Source organism: Lynx rufus, unplaced genomic scaffold (assembly GCF_022079265.1).
Source record: "Lynx rufus isolate CCGP_SWC_20201006 ecotype Redwood Valley unplaced genomic scaffold, mLynRuf1.p SCAF_24, whole genome shotgun sequence".
NCBI lineage: Eukaryota > Metazoa > Chordata > Mammalia > Carnivora > Felidae > Lynx > Lynx rufus.
Window position 1 is genome coordinate 19,098,111 of NW_025814839.1, and position 16,480 is coordinate 19,114,590.

The 16,480-nt window shown below is 38.4% G+C and overlaps 1 protein-coding gene across 2 annotated transcripts in view; it reads left to right on the forward strand.

Moving 5' to 3' along the window:
- Positions 1 to 16,480, forward strand: part of TTC28 (tetratricopeptide repeat domain 28) — a 429,855-nt gene that overhangs the window by 110,292 nt on the left and 303,083 nt on the right. For both annotated transcript variants that reach the window (XM_047088065.1, XM_047088066.1), the window contains exons 2-4: positions 3,783 to 3,930; positions 14,577 to 14,849; positions 15,812 to 15,942. In XM_047088065.1, coding sequence (XP_046944021.1) covers positions 3,783 to 3,930; positions 14,577 to 14,849; positions 15,812 to 15,942 — 552 coding nt within the window. The remainder of the gene's footprint in view (positions 1 to 3,782; positions 3,931 to 14,576; positions 14,850 to 15,811; positions 15,943 to 16,480) is intronic.

Below are 16,480 nucleotides of genomic sequence, written 5' to 3' on the forward strand. Positions count from 1 at the left end.
TCATTAACTAATAATCAGAATAGCTAATTTTATTGTGTCAGGCACACTGCGAAATTCTTTTTATTCAATCACAGTAACCCACAGTCTATCTTATCATCATCAAGTGAACTCCATAGTAGCATTTCTGTCACAAAAGTATAGAGAACTAATTTTTATTCAGCAGCTATTTGTACATACAATGAATATACGAACATATGTACATGCAATGAATATCGTACAGAAAAAAGTTGGGGAGTCCAAATCTATGAGTTTGGACTAATTGTGCTTATGTCTTGACAGGGATACAACTTTGAAGCTTTTCACTGAGGAAATCTTATAAAGTTGAGTTGGGGATTCTGGAGGGGCATAAGAGAGACCTTTAAGTCTTCTCTCTTACATCTCTTTTCAAAACCTTCTAAAGAAAAGAAGCCAGGTTGTGGGCAGTATGGCCAAGTCGTACTTTTTCTCATCTTATTTTTGAGTGCCCTAAGAAAACAAAACATGCATACTCTTCTTTTTTGTAACTACTATGTAAAACTTGAGACCATAACTTACATTAACACTGGACTTTGCTTACCTACACAGAATAGATAAATGATTTCGTTGTCCGACAGGGAAATCGGTTGTTCTTTCGGTGAAGTAATGAATGATAATGTTTTGTTTTAAATATACAAGAAGTTATCAGAATTCATTGAGACTACTATAGGATTTTTGTGTGTTTTTCTGCCCCCCAACTTCACTGAAATAACAGCACTATAAGTTTAAGGTGTACAAAGCATGATTTGATTTACATGTATTGTAACTGTAATTGAAATGATTACCATAATAGATTTTTGTTTCTTAAAATATATACCTGAAATCAATAACCACAGAGATTTTTTATCTCTTTCCATAAATAATTATAATTTACAGGTATTTGGCATATATACATGTATAGATATTATATAAATAAGTATACTTATTTTAGTTTACATTTTCTACAAATGCTGCATTAAAGCTAAACTATAGCTGTTTTTATTTGGAATATTCATTGCATGTACATATATTCATATATTCATTGCATGTACAAATAGCTGCTGAATAAAAATTAGTTCTCTATACTTTTGTGACAGAAATGCCACTATGGAGTTCACTTGATGATGATAAGACATAGACTGTGGGTTACTGTGATTGAATAAAAAGAATTTCACACAGTGTACCTAACACAGAGAAAGTACACAATAAAATTAACTATTGTTGTTATTTCTTTTTTTTTTTTTAATTTTTTTTTTTCAACGTTTATTTATTTTTGGGACAGAGAGACACAGAGCATGAACGGGGGAGGGGCAGAGAGAGAAGGAGACACAGAATCGGAAACAGGCTCCAGGCTCCGAGCCATCAGCCCAGAGCCTGACGCGGGGCTCGAACTCACAGACCGCGAGATCGTGACCTGGCTGAAGTCGGACGCTTAACCGACTGCGCCACCCAGGCGCCCCTATTCTTGTTATTTCTATTGAATATTGAGAAAAGAACGGCAAAAAGAATACATAATTACAGACCAACAGAATGTAAGGGGAGTCCAATAAATATTTTAAATATTTTATTATTCAATATAATATTATTCAATTCCTATATGTTATATATTGCCTCTTGGATTCTAGAAATCACCTAAAGTGTGACGTGCAAAGTGTAGTGAAAAATATCTATAAACACATTAAAGATTAAAACAGTGGCTGAGTCCATTGAAAGGAAATGATCTTATGAATTAGTAATGAAAGTGCATTTACAGGTTATTGTCGTACTAGGGTCTGAGTTTTAACAGCTGCTGGTAGTTTAAACTAATAGGACTCTGAATAGCCCATAATTGAGGATTCATTCTGTTTATGGATTGTTTCTTAATAGAAACACTTAATAGTATTACCTGTCTTAAATTACTTCAAAGAGTAGTTATAAAAATGAAATAAGATAAGGTAAGTACATATGTTTTATGAACATGATAAGTGCGAGAGATCTCAGTGTGTATGTAATATACAAAATTATAAAATTATGTATTAAGTTTATTGAGTGATAGTTTTAGGAGTTGTTTGAAGCTTCATTTAGATCCCATGAATATAATTAGTGACAATTTCAAAGTGTATTGGACTGAAAGAGTTAAATTTGTGTTACAAACATATAATATTAGAAGAGTATTTAAGTTAAATAGGAGGCCAGGTATTTTAGAAACAGATGCCATATAGGCCATGAATATATTAATGTCATTTAGAACACGTTTTTAAGTGTATTTATTTTGAGAGAGAAAAAGAGAAAACGCAAGTTGGGGAGGGGCAGAGAAAGAGGGAGAGAAAAAGAATCCCTAGCAGGCTCCACACTGTCAGCTCAGAGCCCGATACGAGGCTTGAACTCACGAACTGTGAGATTGTGACCTGAGCCGAAGTTGGATGCTTAACTGACTGAGCCACCGAGGTGCCCTAATTTTTTTTTAATGTTTTTATTAATTTTTGAGTGAGAGCATGAGTAGGGGAGGGGCCAAGAGAGAGGAGGACAGAGGATCTGAAGCAGGCTCTGTGACCTGAGCAGAAATCAGACACTCAACTGACTGAGTTCCCTAGGTGAGCCATTAATGTCATTTTTATGTATCATTTAATCAGGTACAAGGTCCTTACCTGGTTATATACTAGTAACATTTTGCTTCTTTACTTCTTTTGACTCTGTGTGCTTGAAAACAAACTGCATGTTCTTAAGACTATTCTAAAATTTAAATATTTTATTAATTTTCTGGCCCTTTTTGCAATTAGCTGGAAGGAAGGCTGTTTTCTTCTAATCAGAATTGATCATACTAGTTTTTCAAACTAATCCAATTAAAGAACACAAAGGCCAGTAATCTTATTTTGTTTCTAAGCAAAGCATACATAGATAACAGCTTTTAAATATTATGTCTGAAACACTTTAAATGTAGCTATATTATAGCACTCATTATTAAAATTATCTTAATAACCATCACACATTGATTTTTCCCTTTAATTATAGAAAAGAGGAAAATTTGAAATAATCAGAATTTGAGTGTCTCTCATTTATCTTGCACTGTACCAGATACTTTGGTGAGATATTAAAAAATTTCCAAACACCTTGACTTTGAGGAGCTTAAAGGTGGGCTAAAATATATTTTAAAAATTACCAAAAAAACATTAAAAGGGATTTGTAAATAAATGCCAAAGAATGTGATAAAATTAATCAATGTTCTAGAAGTGACAAGAGTGAAAGTTTAAAAAATTTTTTAAGTTTTTAAAATTTATTTCAGTGATCTCTACACCCCACGTGGGGCTTGAACTTATGACCCCAAGATCAAGAGTTGCATGCTGTGGGTGCCTGAGTGGCTCAGTCGGTTAAGTGTCCGACTTTGGCTCAGGTCATGATCTCCCGGTTTGTGGGTTCGAGCCTTCAGATTCTGTTTCCCTCTCTGTCTGCCCCTCTCCCACTCAGGCTTGCTCAAGTGCATACGCGCACTCTATTTCTCTCTCTCTCTCTCAAAAAGAAATAAACATTAAAAAAAACTTTGTTAAAAAAAAAAGAGTTGCATGCTCTTCCACCTGAGCCAGCCAGAAGCCCCAAAGAGTGAAAGTTTTAATATCATTTCCTTGAAAGAAGTATGCTAACATTTTATTATGCTGGAAGAAATCAGAATTGATTTCAAACTATTTACTAGGTTTTTGAACCAAGATGATGTCAGTTTTAGGTCTGCTGACCAGTTTTTCTAATAATCACCATCAGCCTTCTTGGAGCATAGTATATAAGTAAAACGCGCATTATCTTTTCTTTCTTCCCAGGCATACTTCCGACAGGGTGTTGCCCTCCAGTACCTCGGACGTCATGCCGATGCCCTGGCAGCCTTTGCATCTGGACTGGCTCAGGACCCCAAGAGTCTCCAGCTTCTGGTGGGGATGGTAGAAGCGGCCATGAAATCTCCCATGAGAGGTAAATATGATGAAAGTGTTTGGTCTGACACTAATTTAAAGTAGGACATTCCTAGCCTTTGAAGACTTTGGACATTGAGAATTGGTAGGTTATTGCTTTGACCAAGATTGGATATTTTACACAAAGGAAGATCAAGAATCACTGTCCATGGCTGGTGTTAATGAGGCAGAACAGGATGGTGGTAAGAACACTGGTGCAGAAGCTTATGGATCTGGATTATATTTTCACATTTTTCATAAACTAACTTTATGACTAGGGTGAATGAATTAACTTTTCTGGATTTCAGGGTTATCCAAAGAATACTTTTTTAAAAATAGTTCTGAGATTCCATACCTCTAAATCACAACACCTCTAGTAGTAAATTGATTTGCTCAGTTGGACCAATATGCCATCTAGAAATAAATGAGAGAGAGAAGATATTAGATATTCTAACATTGCGTAAAAGGAAATAATGGATCTAACTGTAGGCTATGTCTAACGTTTTTCAGAGGGACATGAAAAAACTATGTTGAATTAAAAGGAAAGAGAAAAGACAGACACTAGTTTACATGGTTTTCTCCTGTTACTTCTGTTTTATACCAATTGGTATTCTGGAAAAACAGTGGATTGGAACTAGTATCAAAGGTTGGAGGAGTTCTAAGGCCCCAAACCGGTTGACTTCACTCTGAGAAACATGGATTTTTGCTGAATGAGCTCTTGGACAGATTAGGCTGAAAGGGTACACCAATAGTCATCTTTGCAGTGATGGATACACTGAGGCAGATTGGTGGCAAATAGTAGACAGCGAATAATATTCCATATTAGATTATGTCAGGCAGAACTTTATTTTGTCTCTGAAATGGTACGTTTCTGAATGAACCTAAAATTTTTGATGGCAGTGTCATTAGACATCTAGTTTTGAAAGTGTTTGTGGCATTATATAGTTTTAATATACTGGCTCATACACTATTTGGCTCAAAATAAAAGCTAAGTAAAAGTTTGATGAACTAAATGGTACTCCGTCTCTGGGCAATTCATAGCTATAAAAAATGTTTTCCTGAAAGTTGAATATTTCATGTTTTAGAAAAAAAGTGATAAGGAAATCTCTCCTCATGTGATTTTATAACCCCATACAAAGCTGAGTCTTAGCTTGTAGGAACCTAATGGCTTCTCCCACTGGGGGACCTGCTGTTAATAAACTCTGACTTAGAACAGATGCGCTTTGGAGCTCCAGGGCTTGGGGCGGGTGGGGGAAGTGGACAACAACAACAAAAATCAATCTGTCTCTCCTTGCCATTTTCTGGCATTTTCTCATTCTCTCCCTACATCCTTCTGCAAGTAATTTACATGGAATATATATACATTTACATGGGATATATATATGTATGTATATATATATATATATATTTACATGGAATATATATATATATATGTATATATATATAGTTCTTGAAGATATCACTTCTTTATTCTGAGGTGTTTCTGCTGCTGCCTTAGAATATTGGAGTGAATGTGTTGAGATCAGCAGAATCATACTTACCATTTTGCCTTTGAAGCAATTTGTTTAGATAAATGTAAGAAAACCTTCCTGCACTTCCAGAGAGAGTTCAGTGCTGCTGTCCTGTCCCCCTTAGGGTTTTCTGTGCTGCATTCTCTCCTATCTTACACCGAATGACCTAAGGCTGACCCTGGAGAAAGCCGCATCTTACAGGTGCCTGGAGCGCTTCAGTATTTTCTTCTCTTTCCTTAAGGCGATTTGATTTATCTCATTTATTTTTAGCATTGCCTTTACCCCTGTACCTATTCCATGTGGGCTTCTCTTATCAACATTTTATAGAGGCTGTTCCTTGGCACGGTGTTGTTCTGTGCATCATTTCACATCTTAATGACCTCTCTTTTTGTCGTATGGTTGCAATTCACAAAATCTGTCATCATTTGCTGCCCATTTTTTACCCACTGTTTATTTTAGCCTCCTGCAGCTTTCTGAGTTCCTGCCATTGTTGTGTATCTGTGCAGTTTGGGTCACTTTACATATAGGTCTGATCTGTTACATCGTTTTTCTGGTTTTGGTTTTCTTCTTTTACAATTCTTAAATGCAAAAGAGAAAGCTCCCTAGTCCAGGTGCTTCTATAAGGAAACAAAGCTCTAGTGGTGTGCATAGCATCCCTGTGGTTTGGTCTTTTGGGGAAGTTTCAAGATTTCTTTTTTTTTTCTTTAAGTTTATTTTTATTTTGAGAGAGAGAGAGAGGGAGAGAGAGCACGTGCAGGGGAGGGGCAGGGAGAGAGGGAGAGAGTGAGCATCTCAAGCAGGGGCTCCAACCCAGGAACTGTGAGATCATGACCTGAGCTGAAACCAAGAGTCGGACACTCAATCGACTGAACCACCAGGTGCCCTAAGATTTCATTATTTTTAAAGGTAGGGCCAATCTACGTTAATATGCCCTGTTCCCACATAAATATGTTCTATTTATCCATATTGAAACTTACTTGATTTTTTAATTTTTTTTTTTTCAACGTTTTATTTTATTTTTGGGACAGAGAGAGACAGAGCATGAACGGGGGAGGGGCAGAGAGAGAGGGAGACACAGAATCGGAAACAGGCTCCAGGCTCTGAGCCATCAGCCCAGAGCCTGATGCAGGGCTCGAACTCACGGACCGCGAGATCGTGACCTGGCTGAAGTCGGACGCTTAGCCGACTGCGCCACCCAGGCGCCCCTTTTTTTTTTTAATTTTTTTTTTCAACGTTTTATTTTATTTTTGGGACAGAGAGAGACAGAGCATGAACAGGGGAGGGGCAGAGAGAGAGGGAGACACAGAGAAACTTACTTGATTTTTTTATAGTGTTGCTGATACTGCTAACTGAATTCGTAAGTCTATTTTACTTTATTTTTATGATTTCACTCATGTTCACCAACCAAGAGATCAGTTAAACTACTTCTCCTGTGGATATATTTACGTCCTTATATATAATGTATTTCCTTAAATCATTAATGAAAATGTAAAAATAAGCATAAATATAAAATGATACTCTTTTTCATGACCTTCTCAAGTTATCCTTTCACTATTTTCTGTTTCTCCTTTTGAGATAGTCTGTCAGCAATCTCAGCACATTGTATCTTATAAATGCTTATGCAAATTTGGATGGGATAGGATAGTGCCATTGCCACCCAAATTCAATAATATAATTACAAAGTGAGATTGAGTTTACCTTTATTTGTTCCTCTAAAGACGCCAGGGCTGCTTCTTGCTGAGGGTTCTCTTGTGTATATTTTCTCTCCTCCCGTTAATTTGGTAATCTAAAGACTATTACATTTATGGGCTGTCACCTGTCGTGGTGTTTCTACCAGCTCCAGAGGATCCAGGGAAGCTAATTTAAGGAGTGCTGGTGGAAAATGGCTGTTGAATGTATAAGCTTTTCTCTGAGGGTCAAGTTGGGGCTCACCTTTTATTTGCCTAATTGCCACCCCCCCTCGGTGCGCTCTTTCCCTCTGATTTTCTTTTAGGTGGCAGTCCCTTCACAGGAGGCCTGTTTTCTGAAATGTTATGTTAAAAAAAAACGACTGGAACCGAATCCCAGTGCTGCCATTTGCTATTTCATTGACTGAGCAAGGTTGCTTCCTTTCTCTACACCTCAGTCCTTACCCGTAAGAGGGAAATGACAATATACACCTCCTGATGTTGTTTTGAGAATCCAGCACCAGAAAGCGTAAGCTGGTCCTTGCAGGCCACCTTCCCCTCTTCAGTGCGATGTGCTCCTTGCTGAGGAGTGCACATGGCAGCAGTAGTAAGCCTGCTCTTGGATTTTTGACAGGCACGGCGTTGTGTGGAATGAACACTGTGCTACTGTACGTGGTCCTCTTGCTGAGCACTCACTGGAAAATTTGGTCTCAGGCCTCAGTGTCAGGAAGAGTGTATTTCTCCCGAGTAGGTATATTTTTATTTAAAAGATCTGGGAATTTATGTAAAAGATCTGGGTGGCTTACTGGGTTCAGCTCAGGTCATTCATGATCTTGCAGTCCGTGAGTTCAGCTCGGAGCCCGGAGCCTGCTTTGGATTCTGTGTCTCCCTCTCTCTCTGCCACTCCCTCACTCACGTGGGCGTTCTCTCTCTCTCCAAAAAATAAGTAAACATTAAAAAAAATTTTTTTGAAGGTCTAGGAATTTTATTTTATTTTTACTTTTTTATCCCAAAATTATTCCTTTTGTAAATTTTTTTTTGTTTTTTAAATTTACATCCAAGTTAGTTAGCATGTAGTGCAACAATGATTTCAGGAGTGGATTCCTTGGTGCCCCTTACCCATTTAGCCCATCTCCCCACCCACAACCCCTCCAGGAACCCTGTTTGTTCTCCTTATTTAAGAGTCTCTTATGTTTTGTCCCCCTCCCTGTTTTTATATTCTTTTTGCTTCCCTTCCCTTGTGTTCTGTCTTAAAGTCCTCATGAGTGAAGTCATATGATATTTGTCTTTCTCTAATTTCGCTTAGTATAATACCCTCTAGTTCCATCCACGTAGTTGCAAATGGCAAGATTTCATTCTTTTTGATTGCTGAGTAATACTCCATTGTGTGTGTGTGTATATATATATATATATATATATATATATATATACATATGTATACATATGTATATAAAGGTCTAGGAATTTTAAAAGTGATCCCTCTCCTTTTGCTTTGTCCTCTATGAAGCATAGAGCCCAGTGTCCTGGCCACCTTAAGGAACTGGGCCAGCCCTTACAGTCGGCCTGTCTGGATGCTGAGTTTTATTGCCTTTTCCTGACTTTCTACCCATTCTGACTTCTGTGTTCTCTACCTTTATTTCTGTGGAAGGCCTCTGAATCCTTTTAGAAACCTTATACAGACAAACTTGGGAAAATGTGACAAAGCACTTAGACAAAGTACTGAACATGTCAGTTGTTTTTCTTTTCTTTCCTTTTATTTTCTTGAGGAGGGTTAAGTTTGACTTTTTGTATAAACCAAAAGTTTTCTAATTGTGGTACAATATATGTAACATAAAATTGTCCAATTTTAACCATTTTTAATGATACAATTCAGTGGCATTATGTCCTTTATAGGGTTATGCCATCATCACCACCATCCAGAACTTTTTCATCTTCCCACGTTGATACTCTGTCCCCATTAAATAGTAACTCCCTACTCCCCCTCTTCCCGGCTTGGGGCAACTACCATGCTGTTTTCAGTCCTGCATTTAACTACTCTGGATACCTCCTGTAAGTGGAATCATACAATAGCTGTCCTTTTGTGACAAGCCCAGCAGTCTTTAGTTTCCTTTTTAAGGAATTACCCTAAGGAAAGATGAAAATTAAAATTAAGTGCATGTTATGAGCCTTACCTCTAAATTTTGTTTTTTGGGAATACTTTACCCTCATCATACTTTGCTTACTTTCTTACCTTTCGATAGTTGCTGTTCTCTCTTTGGGTCACTGTTTTGGAGATTCATTTCAGGATTCTTTCTGTCGGTCTTCCAGATTTGCAGCTCAGTACTATATTTTAGTGGTGTATCCAAGAGTAATTGGTAGTAGTATCACGAGGTTTTCAGGAAAATTGAAGCCTTTTTAATCATGTATGTATGGAAATGTTATGAGGGTAACTTGGAAGACTCCAGAAGGTCTTCATAGTGCTGTAGACAAATTCAAGTCTGTAAAAATGTTAATTACCTTGAAGGTAATCCATAGGAGAGAGTGAGTACAGTATCATTCCTTTGGAATAAGGCATTGTGTCTGTTAAATGCATTTATTCCTCAAATTCTAAAAATTTTTTTATTCTGTGTCTGAAATTTATCCCTTGTTCTCCATTTCTTTTGTCGTTGAAAATTCAGGACTTTGCTTTTAACTGGTTTTCTTGGCTTTTATCTCTTCTAAACCAGTCCATGCTTTGTTTTTCTCCCAGAATGAACTTTCTAAAATGTAAGTCTGATCGGTCGTTCTTTTATTCATAATTCTGTTTTCTCCATTGCTTACAGGATAGAGGCCACAACCTCCTTAGTAGCAGAGATCTTTCCTCTCTTTCATTCTCATCTCCAGGACATCCTCAACTAAAACAACCTGCAGTTCCTGAAAAACAGTTTCTTATATCTTCAATTTCTTTTTTTTTAACTCTTTTAAATGTTTGTTTATTTTTGAGAAAGAGAGAGAGAGAGAGAGAGAGAGAGAGCAGGGGAGGGGCAGAGAGAGAGGGAGACACAGAATCTGAAGCAGGCTCCAGGCTCTGAGCTGTCAGCACAGAGCCCGATATGGGGCTCGAACTCACAAACCGTGAGATCATGACCTGAGCCGAAGTTGGACACTTAACTGACTGAGCCACCCAGGCCCCCCCCTTATATCTTCAATTTCTAATAAGAGGTCCCTTCCTGTGGAAAGAATTCCCAGACCTACGTGGGTAGGGTTAGCACTTTTCTCCTTTGGGAAAGGAGAATGCCAAGAATTCTGGCTCAAGAGTTGTATCATTATTTTATGTTACTAAGAAAATGTTGATGTTTAAATGATGACACAATTCTTGTCATTTAACTTTTTATTTTATATAAACTGAAAGAGCTCTGTTGGAACCCTTTAGACACAGAAGTGACATACCACTGTGAGGCACAATCATGTTCAGAGACATTAAATCCCAAATCCAGAGATGTTGATATGTGAATAAATGTGTATCTCAGAACTGATGAAATATAGTATATCTCTTAGCCAAATGTGATTGTTATTAATGGTCTCTACTACATTCCTAAAAGCTCTTCACATGTCAGGAAATGTGACTGTGTTCATCTTAAATTCTTAAAGGCTGTGCATTTAGAAAGCACATAACTGGTGTTCAATGAATGTTGTAGAGGACCCCTACATTCTTGTGGAGTTGGCTTAATATTGGCTCTTTCATATATCATGCATAGTTTCTAGAAGGAAAAACATCCTAACAGCTGCCAAATCTCTGTTTCACCTAGCCTGATAAAATCACAAAATTAGTCCCTTTACTAAGAGTCTGCATTTACTCTAGAATAGGAATTAGAATAATAGAATAGTAGAGTTGGAAAGAATCTCAGAGACAACTAATCTAGCCTGTACTTTTTATACATCAGGAAAACTTGTCCTACCACTTTTATTTATCAAAAGCATGCACGCCTGCTAATTAGAACTTCTGACTAGTGAGTGTGGGCCAAGGGGACATAATTACCTCCAAAAGCAGAGAAATTTGACATTAAAAATGTTAAATTTACATAAAGTGAAATGGACTTTTGTGTATTTATCTGTGCACATGCATAGATGTACACACATGTATATATTTATGCATACAGGTACATAATATGTATAGACATATACATATCTATCACATGTATAGATTTATGTAACCGTCACCAGAATCGCAATCTATACATTTGACACAGTAAGACTGAGGATGTGTGGCTTTGAAATCCAGGTCTCTTTATTCTTCACTAAGTGTTTCCTCCATTATTTCACATTTGCTTCCTTCCTCGTAATAGTCTCTGGTCCATTCAAGCTGGCCTCTTCATCATTCTCTATCATTCCATGTACCTATCTTCTTCTGGGACCTTTCTTTAGGATACAACTTCTACTTAAAATACCCTCTACTCTCAGAAAAAAAACAAAGACTTGTTTAAGTCCTACTTACTCTTTCTTCACTTAATCAAGTTATACTTCCATGAAGCTTTCTGATTACCTTTAATAGTCGCTCCCTTTTCTAAACTCTTGTAACATATACTGTATATGAGCTTGCATTTAATTTATCTTTTAATGTATTTACATTCTCCTTCCTATGTACTGCAAATGAAGATTTTATCTTTTACCTCTTGTACCTCCAACTTCATTTTTATTTACTGAACATTTGTAGAATTGAAGATTTCTTTTTTTTTGGCGGGGGTAATCTTCCAGGTATTTCCCTCAGTCCTCCAACTGTGGCAATGTTCTGTCTTCTTTATACCGTTCTGTAGTTTTAGCGGCTCAATTAGAAGGCTCCTCTTTTGACCTTGGCCATGGCTGCCATGTTTAAAAGAAAAATCACCAGCTGAAGCATGGTATCTTTGCTGGCCATTAGTCATTTTGGGCTCTCTGTGTCTGAACCCTCTTGCTGTGTTTTGGCAATTCCCTATGTTATACTTCTGCCTACTGCCTTCCTTCCACAGTAAAAGCTGAGAATATCAGATCCTAATTTTCCCATCCTCCTGTGAAGCTAGGACCCACCTGTGAATCAGGAGCTAAAGGTTCAAAGAAGAAAGGGTAGCACAGAATTTGTTCTGGTCGTGTTGGTTGGCAGTCGTGACATCTGTTTTCTAAGGGTGGCATGGAGTAGTGATGGAGGCAGCCGTGGAACCTGTGGTCTCCTGTGTTGAGTTGCAACATTCATGTTGTTTTCACTGTGGAGCTTTTGTGGCATGATTTTGACTGTGGGTCTGGAGGCCTGATTTTTCACGTTTGGCAATAGCTCCTCTGTGCATTTCTTTTCTACTTACAACCAGCCAAGACTGGTTTCTTTTGTCAACAACTAAGAATTTTGCCTGGTGTGGTGTCATAGGGCCTGGATGTAGAGGCCTACAATGGGTTCTTGTCTTGGCTCTGTCCCAAACTGTCTGACCTTGGATGAATCACTTAAATATTTAGATTCATCATTTTTAAAATGGGTATTTTCAAGGTCTTTTCATCTCTAAGTTCTATTATTTTTGCTTCTGCTAATTGACTGGTGGGACGCTAATGTGATCATCATTGGCTGCCAAACCCATCAGCGGGTACCACCAGATTCTGTTCACATTTATTTCAGTATGGTACTGGTCTTTTCTATTCCAGTAATTCCTGGGTTCTTGTGCCTGTATTTAACCCTATTGGTTAGCTAGTGTTTACTGGTACTGTGCACGCTTGCATCTTGACAGGTGTAAAAATGTTCTTTGTTCTCTGTTTAGTGATCTGATTGAAGGGGAAAAATGCTTTAGGCACCAGTAGGTTTCGAGGTTTCTGTGGTAATGTTGATTCAGACGAGAGCTCCTTAGTGTAGAGCTGAAATTCAAAGTCATAAATTGTAAAAATTACATTTTAATGCAGTACTGTTGGCTGAGAGATTCAAGATTTAAAGAGACCAGCCTTTTAATAGTTTTTTACATGTGCACACTGGAACAACTAATGTGAAATAGTTTTTCAGGAAAGCTAACAAATGCGTTCTAAGTGCCACATCAGTGTAGGGTTATAGCCATTGGCTCTGCAATTGTCTTTTGAAAAAATGGGAGAAGAGGGAGAAGGCACTTAGAGGTCATCCACATTCAAACCTAGCTTCAGAAGGAAAGAATCTTTTCGTGGCTTTCTGACCCCTAGTCTCTGTCCTTTCCAGACACCACGTGAAAATAAAATGCGATTAACATTAATTTTGTCTTCTGTCTTATCTTAGCAAATGCAGATGATTTTATGGTTTCATTTGTCACCACGGCAAAAACTGATAATACTTTAAAATTTGTTTTCTTTTATGTTTTATTTATTTTTGAGAGAGAGGGAGAGAGAGAGGCAGAATACAAGCAGGGGAGGGGCAGAGAGAAAGAGGGAGACATAGGATCCGAAGCAGGCTCCAGGCTCTGAGCTGTTAGCATAGAGACCAACATGGGCCTCGAAGTCATGAACTGTGAAGATCATGACCTGAACTGAAGTCAGATGCTCAGCCGACTGGGCCACCCAGGAGCCCGAATACTTTTTTATTTGGTCATACTGGTCTTAGAAGCAGCAGTGGACACTGGGCTGCAGTGAGGATGATGGAGATTTCGTTGGGAGAGCGTCTTTTATTGCATCATCTAGGGAAAAGGTGGATGGAGTTTTATTAATCAGACATTCAGATTCAGATTGCACAAACATTTATTGAATGCCACATGGGTTAGGGACTATCACCTATGTGGCAATGGTGTGGCAATGGTAAGTTTTCAATTTAGTGCCCACATTGTGCCAATTGCTGTGGAATTACTATAAACCTTTAAACACTCCTACAGCGGTCTTCAGATTTAGCCGGGGAAATGTCTTAAAAATTAACACACATGGAACAAGTCTAAAATAGTTAGGGGTCAAACTGTGCAATATTAACTCTAAAAATGCGGCAGAAGTTTAGATACAGAGTAATGTGGGCTGGAGAGCCTGAGAATACCACATGGTAAAGTCAGAACTTGAGGGGTGTGCTTGTAAGATTTTTTTAAAGTTTATTTATTTATTTAAAGAGAGAGCATGTGTGACTAGGGGAGGGGCAGAGAGAGAGAGAGGGAGACAGAGAATCCTGATGGGGGGCTCAGACTCATGAACCGTGAGATCATGACCTGAGCTGAAGCAGACCCTTAACTGACTGAGCCACCCAGGTGTCCCGTGCTTATAAGATTTTGAGAGGACAGCAGGACAGAGGAGGGAGAACTGTTCAGGGAAAGTGGCACATCATATTCAAAGAAAGAGTGGAAGAGAAGGTGAGTGTGGTATATGCATGCGCAGTGGAGAGAAGGAAATTACCGGGGTTACCGAGTCCTATGTATAAGCAGACCCTGAGGGTAGTGCTAGAGTAAAGGTTGAAGAGTTTGTACTCGAAATAGCCCATAAAAAGGTATGACAAACAAATAAACAAATGTTTTAAAGCATATTACAAAAGATTGTTTTGTATATCATCCTACATTCTCCTTTCCATTTTTTTTTTTTCCCAGACTCCCTCGAGCCCACTTATCAGCAGCTTCAGAAAATGAAACTGGACAAGAGCCCCTTTGTGGTCGTATCTGTGGTTGGGCAGGAACTCCTGACAGCTGGCCATCATGGCGCCTCTGTGGTTGTCTTAGAAGCTGCTCTCAAGATTGGCACCTGCAGCCTCAAACTGAGAGGTTCGGTTTTCTCCGCCCTGAGCAGTGCTTACTGGTCTCTTGGAAACACAGAGAAGAGTACTGGATACATGCAGCAGGACTTGGATGTAGCCAAGACCTTAGGTAGGGTATGCTTCTGTCTTTTATTTCAGTACAGAAAGGAAATAAAGAAAACTGATTAGCCTGACATGGATAGGGATACCACATGCAATGAAAAGTGAGTGCGTCTCTAGAACATTCTGTGTTTTAGAGTGCTTAGGTCTTCAGGGCTTTTCTTATAACAAGATACCAAGGCTCCCCAAAGGCCAAGATATGTGGATTAACATATTCATTGCCCTCTTCAGAGATTTGGGCTCACAGATTTAATATTCCAAATGATAGTATTGATGGGTGAATCTTTCATCTTAATTTTAATTTTTGCCTCCTTTAGGAGGCGTCGGCATTTTGTCAGAGGCAGTAGTACAGTGCACTGGTTAAGAGTGGGGCCTGTGGAGCCATACTGCTGAGTTTAGCACCCTGGCTCTGCCGCTTACTAGCCATATGACCTTCTGCAAGTTGCCTCAGCTGTCTGTGCTACCATTTCCTCATTTGTAAAATGCATGTGGCTTATGATTACGGTTGTTGTCACAGCGATTATTCAGTGACTTGCAGGATTGCAGTAAGAGCAGAGACATGGTAAGTCTGTCATCAGCATACTTGCAAAGAAGCAACACATCATAGTAGGTTTGTAGTTAAATCACTGAATCAACAAGCTGATGGTTGTTCAGAACCAGAGGTCATTAGCAGAGCATTGAGCTGACTCCTAACAGCTGGTTTGTGTCAAGTTCTTTATCCTCTCATTTCTAGGACCCCTACATCCCTGACTGTAGTTGTATGTTATAACAACAGTTACTGTCCAGAGATTCAAGTTCTAGGACCATAACTTACTACATAGAGTCTTGGAGAAGAAGAAAGTACTTTTCTAAAAGAAGGGAAGTGAAATCTTAGCTAGTAAATCTGTGGTTCTTAAATTAATATGGGCATTACAAATTATAATTAACACTATAACTTAGAGAAATTTTATCTTTTTTTAAAATCCAACCCAGGTGACCAGACAGGAGAATGCCGAGCTCATGGGAATCTGGGCTCTGCATTCTTCTCCAAAGGAAATTATCGGGAGGCTCTCACTAACCACAGGCACCAGTTGGTGCTCGCCATGAAACTCAAGGATCGAGAGGTAGGAAGTTTACCTGCAGACCTTATACATTTTTTTGGAAACGTGGAGTCTTTTTTTGCCATTCAAAATGTTTTAGGCACCCTAAAATGTTGCTTTTAGAAGTTGGTGATCATTGACTCTATCTTTCATCAACAATCAGGCATTGAATGTCTACCACATATAGACCTTGAGGGTACAGAGATGGATAAGACTTGGCCCCTGACCTCAGGATCTAACAGCCTGCATCGTTAGATGCATTGCTCTTATTCTATTCAAATATGAAAGGAAGAGACCTATGTAAAATTAACAAAAAATGTATCTTCATATATATCCGTCAAGTTAAAGAAACACACATTTGCTTTATTTGAGATGGGGTATTTTTACTGCAAGCTCTTCATGTTGTGTCTTTGGTGGATTTTTAACTCAGGTGGTAAAAGCATAGTAAGTCTGATTGAGAGACATGAATTATAATGATAAAGAATACTGTCTATCTTTATTAGAGAAACGGAATGTAATCTTCTCAGAGAGTTGGTATCCAGTAGATGCAGCATGATGAGAA